General features: G+C 37.1%; 2 protein-coding genes across 2 annotated transcripts; both read left to right on the top strand.

Annotated features, from left to right (window-relative positions):
* Positions 1-204: 204 nt before the first annotated feature.
* On the top strand, positions 205-1352 carry LOC149383196 (uncharacterized). Its single transcript, XM_089627708.1, has 4 exons — positions 205-613; positions 752-816; positions 951-971; positions 1044-1352. The coding sequence occupies exons 1-4, from the start codon at positions 205-207 to the stop codon at positions 1350-1352; spliced, it is 804 nt and encodes a 267-aa protein (XP_089483834.1).
* A 10094-nt stretch (positions 1353-11446) lies between these two features.
* LOC149383195 (uncharacterized) lies at positions 11447-19118 on the top strand. The gene is made up of 4 exons (XM_089627707.1): positions 11447-11644; positions 11742-11873; positions 18537-18666; positions 18826-19118. The coding sequence occupies exons 1-4, from the start codon at positions 11447-11449 to the stop codon at positions 19116-19118; spliced, it is 753 nt and encodes a 250-aa protein (XP_089483833.1).
* The last annotated feature ends 3206 nt before the right edge of the window (positions 19119-22324 follow it).

Here is a 22324-nt window from a genome sequence, read left to right as displayed (position 1 = left end):
CCCACAACTGCCGATGTGAGCAGCTGCGTGATGCAGCATTTAATTTTTTTAATTTAAATTAGAAAATATGGATTAGATTAAAGGTAATTTTGACATTTTAAAACATCTAATAAGGAGAAAGTCACAAATTAAATAACCCAAAATACTCTTCTCCCTTCTCTTTAACGATTAAAAAAAGATTAAGACACCGGTTACGTCGGATGGATGTCGGCGTTCGACGGTGGTATGGCATCGAGAGGTCGCGTTGAGGTCTTCATTAGAAATGAGTTGGCGTTTGTTTCGGATTGGCACAAGTCAATTCAGAAGGCGGTCAACACTGTGTTCCCGGAAGCCAATTTGGCTATATGCATGGGACATCTTTGGGGTGATGTGAAGGCTAATTTAAGTAAAACCTACATTCATCCTCTTTTTTATAGATGTGCTAAAGCTTATTCTGTAAGAGAGTTTGAATATTGGCTCAATATACTATCCAACAACAAAATAAAAATAAAAAAGTATATTCTCAAAGCTAATCCAGAGCTTTGGGCTCAGAGCAAATTCCCTGGAAAGAGGTTTAATATCATGACTACAAATATTTCTGAGTGTTTGAATGATGTTTTACAAGAAGCTAGAGGTTGGCCGATAGCATGTCTTGTTTTGATTTATAGAAGTCAAATTCAAAATTGGATCAACAAGAAGAGGGAGTTAATTCCAAAGATGCAATAAGGTCTTACGTACTGGAACTGATTATATGATGCTTTTTGAATCGCAGGAGGCTGCGAGATCTATGAATGTAAGTTCTATAATATATTTGTCTTGTTTTACGAGAAGCTAGAGGTTGGTCGGTAGCATATCTTGTTTTGAGTTATAGAAGTCTAATTCAAAATTGGATCAACAAGAAGAGGGAGTTAATTCCAAAGATGCAATCAGGTCTTACTGGAACTGGTTATAAGATGCTTTTTGAATCGCAGAAGGCTGCGAGATCTATGAATGTAAGTTATATCATATATTTGTGTTCTGTTAATAAGCTGTTTATTAACTGTCAATTTACATGTCAATGGCAGGTTAACACAATTAAAGACAATGAGTTTGAAGTTGTTGATGGTGCAATCCGTCGAGTAGTTGATATTTATCTGAGGACTTGCACATGCTGTTATTGGCAACTTGAAGATTTTCTATGCTCTCATGCGTGTGCGGCTTTATATCTTAAAAATTTATGGCTTATTGATTTCGTCTCATCTTATTATACCCAAGAATACTTTTCAGCCAAGTATGAGAAAGATGTGTTCCCTATTTCTTATGAAGGTGATTGGGAGCGTCTTCTTGATGCTCAAGTTATTGAGCCTCCTATTCATAAACGTCAAGCTGGGTGACCGAAAGAGAAGAGGTATCGGTCGAAGCATGCAAAATTCCACCCGTATAATCAACGTTGTGGCAAATGTGGTCAAATTTGTCATAACAAAAGGGGTTGCCAAATTTAGTTGGATCTTGTTTTGTTTTATTATATTTTGGGCATCAGTTCCTATGTGACTATTATTTTAAGTTTTTCAAGAAATGTCTTATTATTATGTTAATAATGTATATTTGGTTGGATTTTGACTCTATGCATATTCATTTCAGTGATAGTGAATGTTTTTAAACTGAAGCTTTGTTTATTAACAGCCAATTTACTGCTTATGTTAAGTTTCAGAATACACGTTAATAGGCAACAATCACAATCATACTGATGTAAATTGGTAGTTAATTAATGTATATGCATGTAAATAGACAAAAAAAAGTGTTCAAATTAGTAGTTGTTAGGTATGCTATTCAACACATCATTTATGGTAAAAACTCAATCATCTTGTAGCTTCTGCATGTCATCCTGTGACAAGTTACGATTAGTTTACAATACTTTCACTGTTTAGGTCTCCAACTACATTTACTTAGTAGACTATAATGAGCAGCCTTTTCTCCTAGCAGTGACAAAATATCTTGTTATGTTAATATAGTGTGTCTACTAGTACAATTGTTTATATAATTACAGTATTACGTACCATGGAAATAGACTCCGAGGCTGTTGTCTCCACATTCAATGTCCTTTTTTGAAGCATCTAAGTTTAAGATTACAATATTAGTAGTGCTGATTTATCAGCTAAATATGCTTCTAATAAGATCATACCATGTTTGTTGATGTACTTGGGTGGGCTGAGGTCTTGTTACTTTTTTCTCCCCTTGAACCTGTAAATGGATATCGATATAACGACATTGTAATTCAATTGCTAGATTCAGATATACATTAATACCTCTTTTCTTTTAGGGAGTTGGACTGGGGTCGTCTCTTGCACATGGGTTGTCTCCTAAATTGAGGTCGTCTTTTGAATTGGGGTTGTCTCTTGAACAGGGGTCGCCTCCTATTAATTTCATTTATGATGAGTAAATTAATCCAATTTACTGATGGTTAGCAGTATTTACAAAACTATAATTCTTACATGAATGGTTTCATGCGAGTGTCGTGGTTCTTCTCCTTTGTCTGTTGACGATGATCTTCCCGATTCCTATTAATTGATTGTTAGATGTCGAAATACTTTTAATATAATAAACAACCCTTACCGTGTTTCTTCTTTGCTGCCTTGGTGTTGCTTCATCATAATCCTTATGGATGTATGCTTGAAATAATTCCATTAACGCGTCGCACTTATCATGGGCCTCGTCCACACGCTGCTTGAGGACTTCTATTGTTTGGAGAGCGTGATCCAACTTCATGTGCATGTACTCGGTAGAATGGCTAGGCATTTCAGTTTCAGGGCCTCTTGAACTACTAGCAACACCTTTGCCCTTGTCAGTTGGATCGAGGATTGGCTCTGGACTGGCAGGGTCTACCCGTTCGATGTATCCTTCTGCCATTTCCTCCTCCGTTGCGTTCAGGTGACGAATATGAACCTAATACAAAAAAAGAAGTCATTTACAACGATATATTTATATATTTACACTGATGAGTGTGGAGTCTTATTTACTGTATCATTATCGAATATATGATGTTGTAGTTCGTCGTATTCGGGGCTGAAGTTGAAATGCCATTTCAGTAGTCGGGGTATGCTTAACCCGGTGGTTCGGGATCCGTGATACTCGAATTCTGGGATGACTTCATATGCCCACGCAATCAATGGATATAGGAACCCATCGGTGTTGAATCACGTTCGTTCGGTAGCGTAGTTCTTTATTTTTTAAGGATCTGCACAAGGCCTTGTAGTTAACTTTCTCCCACATGTAGCTTTTGAACAACTCCGTGTCGATGGCCATTTTTAAATGGTCATCAGGAATTTTTGCTTGGCGCTCGCGAGGCAGAATCAAGGTCTCCAAAATGGTCAAGTTCATGAGCGCTACTCTTTCTTCGTCGTTCCCACCAAATTTACTGTACAGAATCCCAAGCAAGTATGGCGCTCGCTGAGTTCCGGCCACTTTGAAATATTCATCCATCAAGTGATTGTCAGAACGAAGCTGATCTTGTAAGCACTTTCGCAGTTCAACCTTGTTAATACACATTTTACATTTACAATGTAAATAAACAAAATATCAATATCAACTTTTAGTTTGGTAAATGAACTTAGAATATGAATCGAATACGAACCTGAAATAATTTCAAAGTCCTACATATTGAACACCAATATGTTTCCGCTGATGTTAAAATGGAGCTCTTCTTTGTTCCCCGACTCCACTTGACTGAGGACAAGTAAATGTGCCAGTTTCTTTGGGGTACACTTCCCCGTTAAGATGTTGCAGATGAGTGAATGGCCCCTGATTGAATAACTCCATTTGATGTTCAGTTTCGAGGGATATCATATTGTTAATGACATTGAACGATGAATGGACTATGATTCGTTGTTTCAAGTCCCAATTTTCTCATTTCACAATCAGTTCACCAATCTACAAAGCAAATGTATTATTGTCAGAATAAACAACATATAGTTGCATATTATCAGCACAATCGAAATATTATTTGTGACTTATTGACACAATTATCAGACTGTTTAAAATAACTTATTAACAAGCTATTTACAAATACTTATCACACATGCAGATTCAACCACTTTTCTACAGCAGATCCTAAAAACACACACCACTTATTTACAACTAATTTACAGAAAATCTATTAACTACAACAAATAAGTAATAGATTAAAACATCTAACATATTCAACATTACCACATTAAAAACATATCTTTGGTTCTTTTATTTTTCGACGAGACGACTATTGTCAATGGTGCCCACAAGAAGAGTAGTAATCTTTACTTATGTACATTTGATGTAATAAAATCTCACGAAGACTCTTGCTTGTAACTGCTGAATCATTAATAAAAGTTGAAACACTCGTTCATTCTTCCTTGTCTGTTTGAAGCTTTATGATAATCTAGTATTTAGTCCTTAAACAAACCTAACAACATATGAAGACACAAATGTAGATTTGCATGAACGAACTCATCATGGTTTGCTTAAAACAATATATTCGCAATCTAAGAATCAAAGGACTATTGATCTCAGTACGATTGTTAGGAGAATCTATGATGTCTGGTTATGGGATATAGAGAGTTGGAGACTCTATAGTTCTTCTAGGTATCTTCTGAAGGTAGCCCAGCACTTCCAAAACCCTACCTCCCAACTCCCACCACATCATCATCGTCTTTTCTCTTTTTCTACTCTCTCTCTATGTATCAAACAATAACAGCTGAGCCCCCCTCTCTTTTTTATATACACTTGAGAATCCGACTTTATAACGCCTCTTTCTTCCCATCTTCCTATATTTTATTCCTTTTCTAAAACATATAATAAACCGCCTATGTATATAGATATACTATAGTAAACCGCTATTGTTTCTAAGCGTATTTCCAATGATCAATTAGGTATTATGCTTTATGTTGACTTTCTCCTTAATTAAATTTTTAAAATGTCATAATTACCGTTTATCTAAGTCTGCATATCTTTTATTTAAAAAAAAATCAAACTTTATTTTCTTCTCAAGAGATTGATCTGAACAGAAGCCCATGCATGAACTTTTACCACTAGCACGAATGGATCGACAACTGTCGACGTGAGCAGCTGCGTGATGCAGCATTTAACTTTTTTTTTATAAATTAGAAAATATGGATTAGATTAAAGGTAATTTTGACATTTTAAAACATTTAATAAGGAGAAAGTCACAAATTAAATAACCCAAAATACTCCTCTCCCTTCTCTTTTAACGATTAAAAAAAGATTAAGACACCGGTTACGTCAGATGGAGATCTTCGTGGTGGGACATGTTGTGCCGTCCTTTTCTTCATCGGCAGTCTCAGATCTATTGGTCTGAGACTTGGTATGCAAAGCCGACTCAAGGAAACTGGTCTTGAGCTAGAAGAAAAATGAAAGCTTTTTATAATTATATTTACATTATTTGAAAAGTATTTAAAAATATTTATCATTAAATAAAATATTAAATATCAAATTACAAGAAAATTCAATTCAATTAAAAAAATCACGTGACAAAATAGAAAGTAAGAAAATTACACAAAATGGGCTTTATGGTTCAAAAATGTACAACCTAAATATAGTTGTTTATATTTTTTTTCCTTTTTTTAATGAAAAGGGGCCGCATTTGGAGGGGGCTACGCCCGACTCCGATCCAGATAGGACTCCCAGGACATCGAAGCCGTTCATATGATCCTCTTCTTAGTAGTTGATTAGGAGACGAGTCTCCGTACAATGTCAACATCTGACGGCCCACGCTGAACAGACTGGGAGAATTACGCCCACATATCATCTACTAGTGAAGTTCCCTTCAGAAAAAGGAATCGGAACCATGGCCAGCGACCAAGCCCAGGCCAAGGTATGCAACGTCCAGGGGATCAACAGCAAAGCTGCCGAGAAAATGGTTAATATGATCTTCCAACTGGAAGAGGATCTGTGCGACCTTAAAGAAACAAGAAAGTTTGGAGAGCTCGACCCGGGAAAAAATATCAATGCATAGATAGATATTTACAATATTTATTACAAAAAATTTTAGTATTAAATTATAATATAGGGCGTTTGGAATGTTCAACAATGTTCTTCGAAGAAAATCCAGCACTAAAAAGCTAGGAATGTTCAACAATGTTATTTGAAGAAAATCCAGCACTAAAAAACTATTGTGGAAATGCGTTGTTGTAAGTTCTTTTAAGTATGTTTATTTAATTATTTATTGTATGCTATGTTGATTAATCAGTAAATTTTCTATTTTTCTTTTATAGTGCCCCAGCCAACCTACGAGTGTGGAATGCGAATATTATATCTTGTCTTACATGCAAGCACTTGTTTATTCTTCAACAAAAGCTATTGATTTGATAGAAAATGCAGAAAGAAAAAAATAAATTACATCAATAATGTGTATTACGTTTAAAATACAAGTGTTAACGAATATATTTTTTTTCAGCTCAAGCAGAAGATCACATAAATGCAAAAAACGATCGATGAACTCCGAAGTTAATGGGCTGATACTCTAACTCCGTTTCTCTAAGAACTTAGCAGATCATTTATTCATTAGTGTATTTTAAGTATTTTAAAACTTGTTCGTACCGAAACTTATCCTTGTAGTACGTTTTTTTATAGTATAAGTTATCTACTTGTTTTCTAAAATTTTAATGCAAAGAAGTAATTTAAATATTTCATTTGAAATTTATAATTTTGTAATAAAAAGATATATTATTGTTTGATATAAAACAAAATATTCCCACGTGAAACAAATACTAAGGATTTGAGCTCCTTATATATGTTGTAATTAATAACCATTATTAAATGATATGGAGACTAGGGAGTGCAATTTGTCACTCTCTCGCGCTTTGCTTGCGCAAGCGAGCGCGAGCGCGACGTCGGCGTCGGGCTTGGACGTAGAGCTGTTAGTTGCACTTTTTAGGCGCACTTAGGCACTTCAGCACGACGCCATGTAGGCACCTTGCGAGTCCGGTAAAACAGTGCGGATCGCGGGCTTTTCGCGGCGATTCTCGCTATGGCAGTTGCCTTTCCAACAGTCGCATCTTTTAGCATGACGGTTATTTGTTAGTATAAGTTTGAACAAACTATTGTGTCATTTGGGAAACAAACGGTCGTTTGGCCAACGGTCATGTCGTTTGCGACTATAACTTCCATTCAAATGAATAGGTATGACTGTTAGTCGTTATCATTCGCGAACAGGTACGAAATCCTGTATGCACCATGCTGGGTTTCTAGAATTCGTCATCTGGTTTTCGAATCTATTTTTCTCCCTCGCTAAGACACTTTTCTCCATAAATCGTTCTTGCCTACGTTCGGATTTCACTACGTCTTGGTTCAGTCCAAATTCAGGCTTGTCGTATCTTGCGGTATTCTTGTCTAAGACCTTAAGACATTAGCCCAGACATCTCCAACTTTGAAGAATTTCACAACAATCATACAGTAGATTCTGTGATGGCGACCGAGGCGTCTGTTTCAAGCCCGAAAGTGATGAACCAGGACTTCGTCAAGCTGGATCGCTTCGACAAAACCAACTTTACCCGCTAGCAATGACAAGATGCAGTTCTTCCTCACTGTCGTGAAGATCTTCTACGTGCTGGACCGGATGTTGGAGCCCATCTTGGAGCCGACAGAGAAGGATTTTGAAGAACTCAAGACGGACCAGAAGAAGCGTCAAGAGAAAGAGTTGATGTGCTGTGGTCACATCCTGAACACCCTCTCAGACCGGCTGTACGATCTCTACACCGACGATCCATCGACGACGGAGATTTGGAAGGCGCTCGAGTACAAGTTTAAAGCCGAGGAAGAAGGTACTAAAAAGTTCATTGTCTCAAGTTATTTAGATTTCAAGATGTTTAGTGATAAGACTATACTTGCTCAAGTGCATGAATTGCAAGTTATTTTCAACAAATTCATGGTTGTGAAGATAAATATTCTGGAGACTTTCCAGGTTGGCGCAATTATTCCGAAGTTGCCCAATTCGTGGAAAGGCTATCGAAAGAACTTCTTCATAACATCAAGGACTTCTCTTTGTAGAAAATCCAAAAATATGTTCGAATCGAGGAGGAATCGAGGAGGAGAAAGAAGTCGACGCCACTATGAACGATGGAGACATAGTCGCTATGGTGAGCGAACTCATGGCGGTCAAGGGCAAGGTTCAAGGTGGTGGTACGACACATGCGCTACCGTGCACGTTACCTACAATAAGGCTGCTTTCAATACCTATTCTGAAGTCAATGGTGGACAAGAAGTTCAGATGAATAACGAGTACCGCTCAAAGGTCTTCAATATCGGAAACGTGGATCTCAACTTCAGCTCCGGGAAGAAGGTCACTTTGACCAATGTTCTACACGTCCTGAAAATGAGTAGGAACCTTGTTAGTGGTGATCTCTTAGGAAAACATGGGATCAAATATGTGTTTGAGTCGGGTAAGCTTATCTTGACCTGTAATTCTGTATTTGTTGGCAAGAGCTATTCTTAAATAGAGGTCTCGATGAGGAGATTTACATGGAACAACCGCAAAGTTTTGTGCTTTCGGGCAATTAACAAAAGGTTTGCAACCTTGTCAAATCCTTATATGGATTAAAAAAAAGAACCTAAACAATGGCATCAAAAGTTTGACTCAGCCATAATTTCGAACGGATTTGTCCCTAATGTTTGTGACAAGTGTATGTACACAAAGGTTCATGCTAATATTGTGATCTCCTATGTCTCTATCTTGATCATTAGCGACGAGATCAAAGGAATATTATAAGCTAAGAGGTTTCTATCTTCCACTTTCGAAATGACATATCTTGGACAAGTTGATACTATTTTGGGTATCAAAGTACGTAGAACCAGTGAGGATTATGAACTTAGTCAATCACACTATGTTGAGAAAGTTCTTGACAAGTTCAAACATTTAAAGTTTAAGGAAGCAAACACCCCTTTGATCCAAGTGTAAAACTTGAAAATAATGATGGAAGGGCCGTGGCTCAATTGGAATATGATGGTGCAGCTGGTTGTCTTATGTACTCGATGCAATGTACTCGACCAGATATTGGATTTGATGTTTTCAAGATTCTAGAGAAATCAAATCTATTTGGCTGGGTGGGAAATATTTTGAAGAAGACGGACTATGACTTTATATTTTAGGTTAGTTATTGATATCCTAATTTTTTGGTGCATTACAGTTGCAATACATAGCATCGAGGACAAGAAAGCCTTCACTCATTGCTCTATATACCTCAAGATTCGTAGATTTGTTTTGAAGAGAATTTTTTTTTGTCCGTCTTTGTTTGTTTTTTGTTGTGCTGATATTTACAATTCCACAAGATTAAAAATCATGCGACTTCATTGATCGAGCTGTGGAATCTGATGGACGTGGCGATGTAAGAGCAAAAGCCATTTCATAACCTGACGAGCAACATCGCGGCCTCGGAATTTAAACTCACTGAACCCGACTTCATGTCAACTGAATTGCTTGACCATGTAAGTTTTATTTTTCTTTTTAATATTTCACGTTTGACACTTTTATGATATTCAATATCGACTCTTTATAGCTCGAGGCAAAAGTGTCGAAGTTGGAGCGTCGGTGATTGGTAAACTGAAACAGCTTATTGCGAAGAAAAGGTCTGACTCGGACGATATTCGTAGACAAGAACATATTGCATCTGAATCAGATGCTGGTATTTATTTATAATTTTTGTTTACATGCTTCTATTGGGAAATACCGGTTTCTAAGCAGTTTATTTGATGATGATTAAAAGTGGAACCAGAACTTGTTTAAGAACAAGTCTAAAATGAGATCGCAAGGGCTAAAGAGGAGGCTTTAAGCATGAGAGATTTGGTAGAGAGAGTCGAGAAGTGGGTGGTCCCGTGTCGGGAAGAGTGTTGGCTTTAAGATGTTTAGTAGTCGCAAAGCTGAAGAGTACCAAAGCGTAGTTTAGATTTTTCAAATTCGCATGTTTAAAGAAAAAAATTATGATACTTTTTTTTTATAATTTTAATGGACTTTTTAGGAAAAAAAAATGTGACTTCAAGGGCTTTTTACTTCGGGTTGGTTGGATATTCAACGACAGAGGGAGTAAGATAATGACTGATCATTCCTTCCATGAAAATACCTCGTCTTGAGCAATCAAAATTAAACAGCTCCTAGAGGACGGTCGGAACAGGGTGGAGGGTGGTTGTATATGTTGGTACACTTCATATGTATCTATGAATTTTTTTATCACTTGAATTATGCTCATACTTTGTTGCCTGATTCAACATGGGAATATATTGCTTAGTATTTGTTCTCTGTGGTATTTCTAAATGATATTCTCTATGGTTCTTGGCTACTACTTCGCACACTAAAGTTTCATCTATTGCTTTGCTAATTTGATTGTTTTTCATATGTTTCTACACACTATTTTTAATGTAAGTGTTTCTAATTCGAGTATTAAAATATATTTGTAAATATTTAGAGGCTATATAGTGAGAATGTAATTCATGGAAGTAGAATTTGCAAAAGAATTGATAATTTTCATATTTATTACCCTTTTTCATATTTGGTATATAGAGTCAGAGCTTGACTATCATATAGAAGAAATGGTTCACTATATCTTGAGCTAACTGATTTATTTATTTATAACTGGTTTATCATGGTTTCATGATCAAAGGTATTTATTTATCTTTTAGAAGAAAACACAACACTCGATGTTACCTAAAAGGGTAAAATCTTCATTAGTTTAAAGCAGAGTTATGGAAAAAAGGACGGTCTTCATCGTTGCGAAGGCATTCTACCCAATAAAGGAGATACTTTGGATCCAGTTTGGACAAGTCGCAGTGGAGTCCTTCAACAGTTCAACCACTGAAATAGTTATAGACCAAAATTGGATCCAAAGTATCTCCTTTAAGAGTTCACGCACGTGGTTTTTACTAGTAGTTATAAAATCAAGGTGTACTAAGATTATGCACAACATCAGTGAACCATTCTCCAACATAAATAAAGAACACCCAAAAACATAAGTGAAACATTCTCCTAAACTTATATTTATGCAAAAAAGGTGTTGAATAATTAAACTTAATTTGGATTATAGTATTTGGTCCTAGATATTTCTAGTTATAGTTTAGACTTTAGTACTTTGGGCCTTAAGTATTTTGGGCATAGTTTAGTTGTCATATTATCTAGAATATTCATGATATGTCTAGGGTGCTTAGAGAAAATAAATTATAAAATAATCTTGTAATTTCTAAGATAGTAATTAATTAGGATAATTCTCTAGAAAATGTTATATCTAGAGATTTCCATAGACTAGTATAAATCGAGATGTAATCCTAAACTTTTGAATCAAGCCATATAAAAGTTCTCCTTCCTGCAAATAAATTCTCCATCTATCTACTTTATACCAAGCCTCCAAATTTCCAAACCCCTTCAATAAATACCCAAAATATTTAAACACTTTCTCCACCTACCAAAAACTTCCTTCCAACATAGTGGTATCAGAGCTATAAGACCCTCCTAAAGATGGTGAATACCGGTGTTCCCTTGCGAGACCCTATGCTCACAAAGAGTAACTACGACAACTGGAGTCTTAAAATGGTGGCTCTCCTTGTTGCGCACGACGTGTGGGAGATAGTTGAGAAATGTCACGCCGACCCGGAGAATGAAGGTAGTCTATCTCAAAGTCAAAAGGAGAGTTTGAAGCCTTGCACATGCGAAAAGGTGAACTCGTCTACGATTACTTTTAAAGAGTTTTTAAAGTTACCAATAACTTCAAAATAAATGGTGAGAAGTTAAACGATGTGATAATCATGTGAAGGTTCTTAAATCCATAGATTCAAAGTTTGAGCATATCGGCACTGTCATCAAAGAGATGAATGACTTGGAGGCCATGACAATGGAGCAACTCCTCGGGTCGTTCCATGCTTATGAAGAAAAGAAAAAGAAGAAGGTAGTTATCATGGAGCATGCACTCAGGACATAGTCGATTCGACAGATGAAGATCATGGTGGAGGCCCAATGACAACACTAACACCAAATAGGAGAAACCTCGTCAAGACGTCTTAGGAGAGGAGCCACAAAACCAAGGCACGAAAAGTAATAGATCAAATGCTACAACTGTGAGAATTTTGGCCATTATGCTTCTGAATATAGAGCTCCACGCAACAACAGAGTTGAAAGGAAGGTCAACTATGTTGACGAAAGAACTCAAGAAGATGCGACGTTGTTGTTGGCTCACAAGGACTATGAAAAGGGTGGAGATATGCAATGTTATCTCTGTTGTCAATGGTGCCCACAAGAAGAGTGTAATATAGTCTCACGAAGACTCTTGCCTGGAATTGCTTATTCATTAATGAAAAGTTGAAACGTTCATTCATTCTTTCTTGTCTGTTTAAAGCTTTATGATAAAACCTTAGTCTTTAGTCCATAAACAAACTTAACAACTTACGAAGAGACAAATGTAGATTTGCATGAACAAACTCTTCGTAGTTTGCTTATTATACTGATCATTAGTTATCTGAATGAAATGGAAATCCTAGGATCTGAGATTAATGGGAAGAATATCATAGATATGATCTTAGAAACTCTCCCCGTGTCACTTGATACCTTCGAGAAGAACTACTCCATGAACAAGCTAGAGTACACTGTTACCAAGCTTATGAAGGAGCTTCACACTACTGAAGGTCTCACTAAGAGAAAGAGGAATCATGAAGAGACACATGCTACTGAGCACAAAGCCTCCACCTCTGGATCGAAGAAGAGACCTCATAAGGCCAAGAAGAAGAACCGTCCTGCCAACCTCAAAGCAAAGGAACATAGTATTGTACTAATTACCGAAGCATGCTTAGTAGCTGATAATGTATCAACATGGATTCTTGACTCCGCTGCTACTAACCATATTTGTTGTTCCTTGAATGGTTTCAAGAAAACCGAGAGCTTAGAGGAAGACGACTTCTGCTTCAAATGGGGTGATGAGAGTCTGGTGTCTGCGAAGGCTGTGGGATCTGTGAAGCTGTCTTTCGAAGACCGCACTTTAAACTTGAATAATGTTTATTTCGTTCCTTCCTTTGGGAAGAACTTAATATCTGTTGCTCACCTTCGTGAGCAAGATTATTGTTTAAAGTTCATTAAGAATGGAATTCGTATTTCATTTCCTGATAATTCTTTTGTCACTGATGCATGTATGAAGAATGCTCTTTTCTACATCTATCCCACTCAACTTTCTCTATTAGACACCAAAATAGATAATGATCTAGTTAGGGAGCCAAAGAGGATCAAACTTTCTGAATCCTCCAACTAATAAAATCAACATATCTCTGGCACTTAAGACTTGGTCACATCAGTCTAGACAGGATTAAGAGACTTGTGAGGGACGGTCCACTCCAAGCCTCTGCAATAGGTTCACTACCTACTTGTGAATCTTGTATAGAAGGAAAAATGACTAAGCGACCTTTCTCAGCTAAGGGTCGAAGAGTAGGAATGGCAACGGGTACGGGTTTTAGCGGGTACACCATTACCATACCCGTACCCGCCAAAAAAAATACCTGTTAGCCCATACCCGTTAACCTGTCTATTTAAACGGGGTGGGTAACGGGTATACCCGCCGGGTGACGGGTGCCAAAAATATGCACCCGTTAGCCCGTTAACCCATTTTTTATAATAAAAAAAAATTGACTCATATTATAAGAAAAAAATTGTCACTACTACATAGGTTATATCAAAATTCTAGGGTTTTTTTTTATGTTTACGGGTCGGGTTAACGGGTTAGCGGATCGGGTATGTTATTTCCGCCACCCGACCCATACCCGCTAAAAATGATAACGGGTATTATCTGTTAACCCGTTAACCCATTTGAGCGGGTATCACCCGGCCCGTTTAGCTCGGATACCCGACGGGTTAACGGGTTTCGGATTAAACTGCCATTCCTATCGAAGAGCCACTGAGTTGCTCGAACTTTGATTCTGATGTATGTAGTCCACTCAGTACACAAGCACGTGGAGGTTACGAATACTTCGTTACCTTCACTGATGATTACTCAAGATACGGTTTTGTCTATTTGCTCAAACACAAATCCGAGACCTTTAACGTATTTAAGGTCTTTAGGGCTTTAGTGGAAAAGCAAACTGGCAAAGTGATCAAAACCCTTCGATCTGATCACGGAGGTGAGTATATGTCTGGAGAGTTCGATGACTTTCTTAAAGAAGAAGGTATTGCTTCTCAGTTTACTGCACCTGGCACATCTCTACAAAACAGAATGTCAGAGAGAAGAAACTGAACTCTTATGGAGATGGTTAGATCAATGATGAGTTACTCATCACTCCCTCTTTCCTTTTGTGGATGTGCCCTTGAAACAACCGCTTACATTCTGAACCAAGTTCCTTCTAAAACGGTTCCTGGTACTCCTTATGAAAGATGGACTGGCCGTAAAGTAAATATGGGCCACATCCGAATTTGGGGTTGCCCTGCACATGTGCTAAGGCAAAAGACTAGCAAGTTGGCTAGTATGTCAGAATTGTGTCTGTTTGTGGGATATCCAAAGGAAACCAAAGGTTTCATGTTCTATAGTCCCGAGGACGATAAGACTTTCATTAGCACGAATGCTCGTTTCCTTGAGGATGACTTTATGAAGGATGTAAAACCTAGAAGCAAAATTGTGCTTGAAGAAAAGTTGGGTGAGGAAGCTTATACCTCATCTGTAAGAACTTTTCTTAACCCAACTAAAACACAACCTAACTCTACAAAATCTCGTCAAGTAGTACTTCAACGTAGTGGGAGGGCTACTCAAAAGCCTGACAGGTACATGTCTTATGGAGATACTCTTGTAGCCGTCTCTGACATGGATGACCCTGTTTCCTATAGCCAAGCAATGGCTTGGTCTGAAATCAGACCTTGGCTTGACGCCATGAAAGTTGAAATGCACTCGATGTATGTCAACAAAGTCTGGAAACTTATAGACCTTCCCGGAGGGATTAAACCCGTAGGGTGTAAGTGGATATACAAGAAGAAAAGGGGTCCGGATAGGAGCGTCGAGACGTTCAAAGCACGACTTATGGCTAAGGGTTATACCCAACAAGAAGGGATTGACTATGAAAAAACCTTCTCGCCAGTCGCGATACTTAAATCCATCTGCATACTTCTATCCATAGTTGCAGCTCTCGACTATGAGATCTGGCAAATGGATGTTAAGACTGCCTTCCTGAATGGCAATCTTGACGAGCGCATTTATATGGCTCAACCAGACAGTTTCGTGGATAAAGGTCAAGAGACCAAAATTAGTGAGTTACTTAAGTCCATTTATGGACTAAAGCAAGCATCTAGGTCATGGAATATTAGATTCGATGAAACTGTGAAAAGCTTCGGCTTTGAACAGTCGATAGATGAGCCTTGTGCTTACAAGTTAATACACGAAGGCAAAGTTGTGTTTCTGGTACTATATGTCGATGATATATTACTCATAGGTAATCATGTGGGTAAATTATCTGAGGTTAAGGTCTGGTTGGCAAAGCAATTCGACATCAAGGATCTAGGAGAAGCCACGTACATTCTGGGGATCCAAATCTTTTGAGATAGGAAGAACCGGACTTTGTCGCTCTCTCAAGCATCTTATATTGATAAGGTGATGGATCACTTCTCGATGCAAGACTCCAAGAAGGGCCAAACACCCTTTAGGCATGGAGTCTCACTATCTAAGGACCAGTCTCCCATGACTGCACAAGAGATTGAGGACATGAGAAAAATTCCTTACGCCTCAGTCATAGGAAGTCTCGTGTATGCTATGCTTTGCACTAGACCTGATAATTGTTTCGCCGTTGGCGTAGTTAGCCGTTTCCAATCTAACCCTGGACCCGAGCACTGGATTGTTGTTAAGCATGTTCTTAAGTATCTTCGAAGAACTAGTATCTTGATGCTTACATACTCAGGTACTGACCTGACTATGACGGGATATACCGACTCCGATTTTCAAGCGGATAAGGATTCCAGGAAATCCACTTCGGGATCCGTGTTCATCCTTAATGGTGGAGCTGTTGTGTGGAGAAGTATTAAGCAATCTTGCATTGCTTACTCCACAATGGAAGTAGAATATGTGCCTGCTTGTGAAGCATCCAAAGAGGCTGTATGGCTTAGAAAATTCCTTAACTATTTGGAAGTTAATCCAAACGTCGACGAGCCCATGACCCTTTTATTGTGATAATAGTGGAGCTGTCGCTAACTCAAAGGAACCTCGAAGCCATAAGGGCTCTAAGCATATTGAGAGGAAATACCATTTGATTCGAGAGATCGTGCAGCGCGGAGACGTGAAGGTGAAGCAGATCTCTAGCAGATCCATTCACCAAGGCCCTAGCGAACAAGGTCTTCGACCAACATCGAGAGGGATTAGGCATAAAGGACTACTCACATCTTCTTTGAGTCAAGTGGGAGTTTGTTGTCAATGGTGCCCACAAGAAGAGCAGTAGTGTCTATATGTGTACATTTGATGTAATATAGTCTCACGAAAAATCTTGCCTGGAATTGCTTATTCATTAATGAAAAGTTGAAACGTTCATTCATTCTTCCTTGTCTGTTTGAAGCTTTATGATAAAACCTTAGTCTTTAGTCCATAAACAAACTTAACAATTTACGAAGAGACAAATGTAGATTTGCATGAACAAACTCTTCGTAGTTTGCTTAAAACGATATATTCACAATCTAAGGGTCAAAGGACTATTGACCTCAGTATGATTGATAGGAGAATCTATGATGTCTGGTTATGGGGCATTGAGAGTTGGAGACTCTATAGTTCTTCTAGGTATCTTCCGAAGGTACTGAATTAACCAGTGCACTTCTAGAGACAAAATAAGAACAAACCATTTAACCTCTTATGTCTCGAAGTCACTACGTATGAATTGCATCGTGCTTACCTTAATCCTGAAATGAGACATGTCATTTCACAGCTTACGTATTCTCATTTGAGAAAGTCAGAGTTCGGACTCACTATGTGATCCTGAACATGGCCTATTGGTGAAGTACTGAGTTGTGAAGATGTCATGAGTAACTTTGTGAAGATCTCGTAGATATGGAATTCATGTACAAGATTGCTGAAATGCAATGTATATCACCTCATGCTTTGTTCCTTGGAATGTGAATAAATGAACTGGCCAGTGTCCAAATTGAGTCTGGACTCTTGTGGATGAAACAATGTGACTTGTTAGCTCCTCGTCAATACATTGTTTCTAACTTATTCACAAGCGACAAAGGAGTTGAGGAAATAACAGCTAGAAGGGTAAAATGGTAATTTTGTAAATCCCGACTAGCTGATGATATTCATGAAGGGTAAACATAGATAATATTCAGTGGATTCACTCATTACAATTAAGTTGAATTCTTGAGTAGAAAATAAATTCATTTGAACCGAGAGATTTTCAATGTCAACTCTTTAGTGGAGTCAGTGACATTAAGCTAAACTTGAAAAAGGTTTGTGAACTTTTGAGTCCAAGTATTTAGCTCAAGATTTGTTCATTTGGATCCATGAGGTCACTGTCACAAATCATATCGAGTAAGAATAGTTAAACTAAAAGCTAAGTCAAAACAAGAACGAGACAAGTTTTACGAAAATTGTTAAAAGGGTAATTTTGTCTTTTTGGACATGGCATGAAATGAATGTCAATAAATTTTTGATGATGACTTAAATCACTCGGCCATAATGTGTTCATTGGGCCTTGTGAATTAATTTCATTTCATCGAATTTTACTTGAAAATTCTTAATGGGCTTTTCTTATGTTGTCATGAACAAGTAAAGAAAATTCTAGAAAGACTTTCTAGAAGCCTTCTTGGCCGTCCAACTCAAAGGAATGGGAGATAAAATTCGTGCAGCCTTTAGTGTGAAAGAGAGTTTATTTTGTGCATTAATGTATGAAGATACTTCCCAAAAGAAAAAGAGGAAACAAATTTGCTTCTAGAAGCAAGTAGAATTTCGGCTAACTAAGGAACAAGTAAATGAGAAAACAAATCCAAGGTGTCATGTGAACATCTTGGACGTGCAACATGGTGGGAAAAGAGGAAATAACACTTTCTCATGAATATGTGATATTCTATAGAAAAGAGGAAACTACCTTTTGAAGGTAATCCTCCTCCTATAAATACCCCACCTTATTCTCATTGTTTCTCATCCCACATAAGTTAGAGATTGAGAGCTTCTCTCCCTAGACCTTGTGGCCGATCATCTCTCTCTCTCTAGTTATTTTCGGTTTTTGTTTTGGCACCTAGGTCCACATTTGACCTAGTGGTTTTAGCTCTTCGACTTTGAGACTTGTTCTCGAGTCGTCGTGTTTGAAAGTGCCCACACACTAATTCCTTTCTTTCTCGAGTGATTCATGTGATAGAAACTTCCGTGGTTGCTCGAGTTCCCGAGGAAAGAAGAGAGATGTGGTGCGAGGGGAGACGAGCGTTGCAACCTTCCAAAAGCTTCTCAACGTTCAAGCTTCTAAAAAGGTTAGTAAATTTAATATGCTCATAATAGTTTTTTATTTACGTGTACTTGCTCTTTGTCTAGGTAGTAAAATCGTTTTACTTGTTTTAAAGAAAATTTTTAAATTCCGCCGCTTGCTTGAAGCGTTAAACTTTTTCTTAACCCTAGATCAATTCCAACAATCTCGACAGCGGCACAAACAACCATATGTGCAGGCAAAGAAGCATGTTTGTAGTGCTTAACGGATCGGTGAAGGGGAATGTTACTTTCGGAGATGAATCAAAGGTGTCGGTGAAATGTAAAGGAAACGTTCTCATCTGATTGAAGAATGAAGATCATCAATTCATCTCCCATGTTTATTATGTGCCAAACATGAAGAGCAACATCTTGAATATATGACAGCTCTTAGAGAAAGGTTATGATATTCGTTTGAAAGATAATCATCTTTCTATAACAGACCATGCAAGCAACTGCATTGCCAAGGTGCCGATGTCAAGAAATAGAATATTCATCCTCAACATTCAACACGAAGTCGCAAAATGTCTCAAGATGTGCTACAAGGAGGAGTCATGGCTTTGGCATCTTGGATTTGGGCATCTCAAGTTTGGAGGATTGGAGCTGAACTCCAAGAAGGAAATGGTCAAAGGATTGCCCTCCATCAACCACCTCAATCAAATGTGTGAAGGATGTCTACTCGAAAAGCAGTTCAAAATGAGCTTTCCAAAAGATTCAAGCTCAAGAGCTAAATAGCCGTTGTGAAATCCCAAATTTTTTTAGCTTAAATAAAAAGCTAAAATTTTTGTGTTCCAGTTACGTTAGTTTTTTTTTATAAAGTAGTAGTGGATGAGTTATTTATGTGGTAGTTTTTGAAGTTTTATTTTTTATGTGTTATTTAGAGTGATAAAAACAAAAAATCACTGCTAGTAATAACTCCTGGGAATCAGGGATGTTGATGATGACGATGGTGGTTCAAAACCATAGCCTAGCGTTCTTCGACTAGGCAAAGATTGCACTGACGAGCTCCGATCACCATCGCCGCCATATATAGGACTTCTGAATATCGAATCTTCGGCGGAGAATCGCGCTTGAGGTGGCGAGCGAGGAACGAATCACTTCGCCGAAATCGAGGGAAAGCAGCGACAAAATGGTCTTGGTCTACTTTATCGAGAAGAGCATGGGTCTAATCTTCGACGGCGCGTGAGAGATCCGATCGTACTCTTCGATGAGATCCCTCAAATCCTCATCGGGAAGTTAGCACCTCAAAGTGGCGCCATTAGCTTTGTTCAAACAATAGAGCAAAAGACATCATAAACATATGGAAAACTTGAATTAAAAAGAGTAAGAGATAGAGAATAAAACACTAATTAAGATTTAGCAATGGTAGAACTCAGCAACTCAATCCTTGTCTTCAAATTTGAGCCACCAAGTATGAATAAAGTCTGGAACAACTTAGGAGAAAAAGAAAAATAGAGAGAAATGAAAAGTTGTTTTTGATAGGTTCTACAATGTCTCAAGCCTTGCATGTTTTATTCTGAAAGCATTTGTCTTTTTAAGGCTGAATGGCCTTATTTTCGGAGCAATCTGGGCCTTTCAATTACATCCAATGGCTGAAAATCGCTTTAAAAATTGATGAGAACGAAGTCTGACACGAGGATCGCGCGACGCGCGCTTCACTTTGCATGCCGCGCGGTCTTTCTTTTCGCTTCTGTGTGATCCGCGCGTAAGACTCTGTGTTTTTTATGCAGATTTTCCACTCCGCGCGGCGCGTGGAGTTGGAAAATTTGTTTCCTTTGCTTCTTTTTTTCGTTTTTGCTCCGTTTTGACTCCGATTAGCTTATTTTTCCATAGTGAGACTCCAAACACTAGTAAAACCCACATAGACCTGAAAATCCATCAAAAACACTCTAAAAACAATTAAAATCCTTGAGGACTCATTGGTTTTGGACTTGGGAGATATGAGTTTTACGCGTGATTAACGCACCTATCAGTAACGGAGGGACAAAATCTCGACTTTGGGTACTTTTTCCACCACTTTTTAATATATTTATTTTGTTCAAGTTTCTTTATTTGTTTCAAGTTTAGTTGTTATATTAGTTTATTTCGTATCTACTATTATCAAATTTCTTAAAGAAATTTGTAACTAATTAAGTCGTCATAAACAGAACGTTTGGGATATAACTCACGTTTGGAAATTTTAGGAAAAATAGCAAAACTTCAAAAATTAATATCTTTCTCATATGAACTCGAAATTGAGTGATTCCAAAATCCTACGGATTCGCAGCGAGGAGAGCTTAAAAAATAGACCCATTGTCAAAATTTTAAATTATTTACATTTTTTTGTTGACTACATGTTTAATTAGTATATTTAAGTCAAATATAATTGTCATTGGCTATTTTTCTAAATATTTGCAAATATTTGTTACATTTCAATTTTATAAGTTATTTTTTGCTACAAATCTATAACGTCATTTCTTAAATCATTTATTAAATACTAATAAAATTTTCCAATGGTATATATTATTTACAAAATAAAATTTTCATTTATATTTTATTTACAAAAATTGCTATAAATACGTGCCATCCATATCCAGCTAAAATACTTTTTGAGCTATTGTTATGTTCTCCAAGAAGTACACCCCGTAGTAAATAGAAAAGAAAGTAGAATTTGTTTCTTCGTCTTTATAAAAAAAAAAAAAAAAAATTGGAGTAATTTATTTGTGGCTCGTTCACTAAAAAAAAGTCTCTATGTCGCCAAACATTTATTAAAAAATTTATGCTTAACATAAAAGCGGAAAAAAAAAAATTTGATAGTCACGTGGAATGGCCTATTACGGCGCATGGTGCGTAGACGTAATCGTCTTCGGCCGCGAAGATGTCAACGAATGCACGTACCGCGAAATCCTTGCTTCTATAATGCTATTGCTAACCCTCATCGCCGCTTTTTTGGGCTTAGTATTTATTTTATACATTTTATTTTATATTTTAAGGAAATTTATCCCCGAACCTTGATCATTATATCACCATATATTCTTTTTATTATTATTACTTCGGTGCAATTTCGTAGTACATGTATATATCTCTATTAATTTTATAAAGAGATTGCGGTTATACCTTCTTCTTAGCTTTTCAATTTTAATGCTTCGGTTTCTCTGATTTCGTACAATATATGCGTTTGGTTCAGTGGTTCTCATAGTATCAACGAATACGCCATCAGCTCCAAATATTTTAACGTAACTAATATGTTTGTTTTCATTAGTTCATGGCTTCATGCAATCTAGATCCCAAGTATAAACACCTAGTCATTTTAAACAAACTTTATTAATTAGTAGCTACTAGATAGTCAAAGGTTTTGCATAATTATAACAAAATAGCCAAATAATTCTTTTAACCCCAAAATATCCTTGTGGACTTTCTGCGGTTTTTTTTCCCCCCTTTATAACTATATCATTTTAACGTTTTTTAAATACTATTTTTGTACTTTCATAATTTGAGTATTTTTATTTTATTTTAATCTGAATGTATGCTTGTTGAAATATGTGATTTTTAGGAAAACTAGTTTCAGAAATGCGCTTTGTGAGAGATATAGTTAGGGAGAGTAAACAAAAGCAGAGAAAGAAAGAAAAAAATGGGTAAAAAAAAAAAGAAAAAAACCCGTAAAAGAGAGAGGTAAAAAAACTCAAAAGCGACCATGTGCCCTAACGAAGTCACGTGATGACAGTTAAAGTGTCTTTTCTATTATTATATATGTTATGATTTAGAAGTAAATATCGAATCTTTATATGGCATACCATAAATTAAGTTTTAAAAAAAATGCTTTGCGCATGGAGACCTTCTCCATTAATTTTTATTATCTTCGTATAAGCGTCTCCTCAAAATTGCTTATAGCAATCATAAAAAATGTTAATCAGAACATAAAAAAAAATTGACAACGTAATTTTGGCTATGTTGTTAATCAA

The sequence above is a fragment of the Urtica dioica genome, chromosome 10, assembly GCF_054948205.1.
Source record: "Urtica dioica subsp. dioica isolate 48M chromosome 10, U.dioica_male_clone48M_v1_H2, whole genome shotgun sequence".
NCBI lineage: Eukaryota > Viridiplantae > Streptophyta > Magnoliopsida > Rosales > Urticaceae > Urtica > Urtica dioica.
This window is presented reverse-complemented; position numbering and strand designations above follow the sequence as displayed.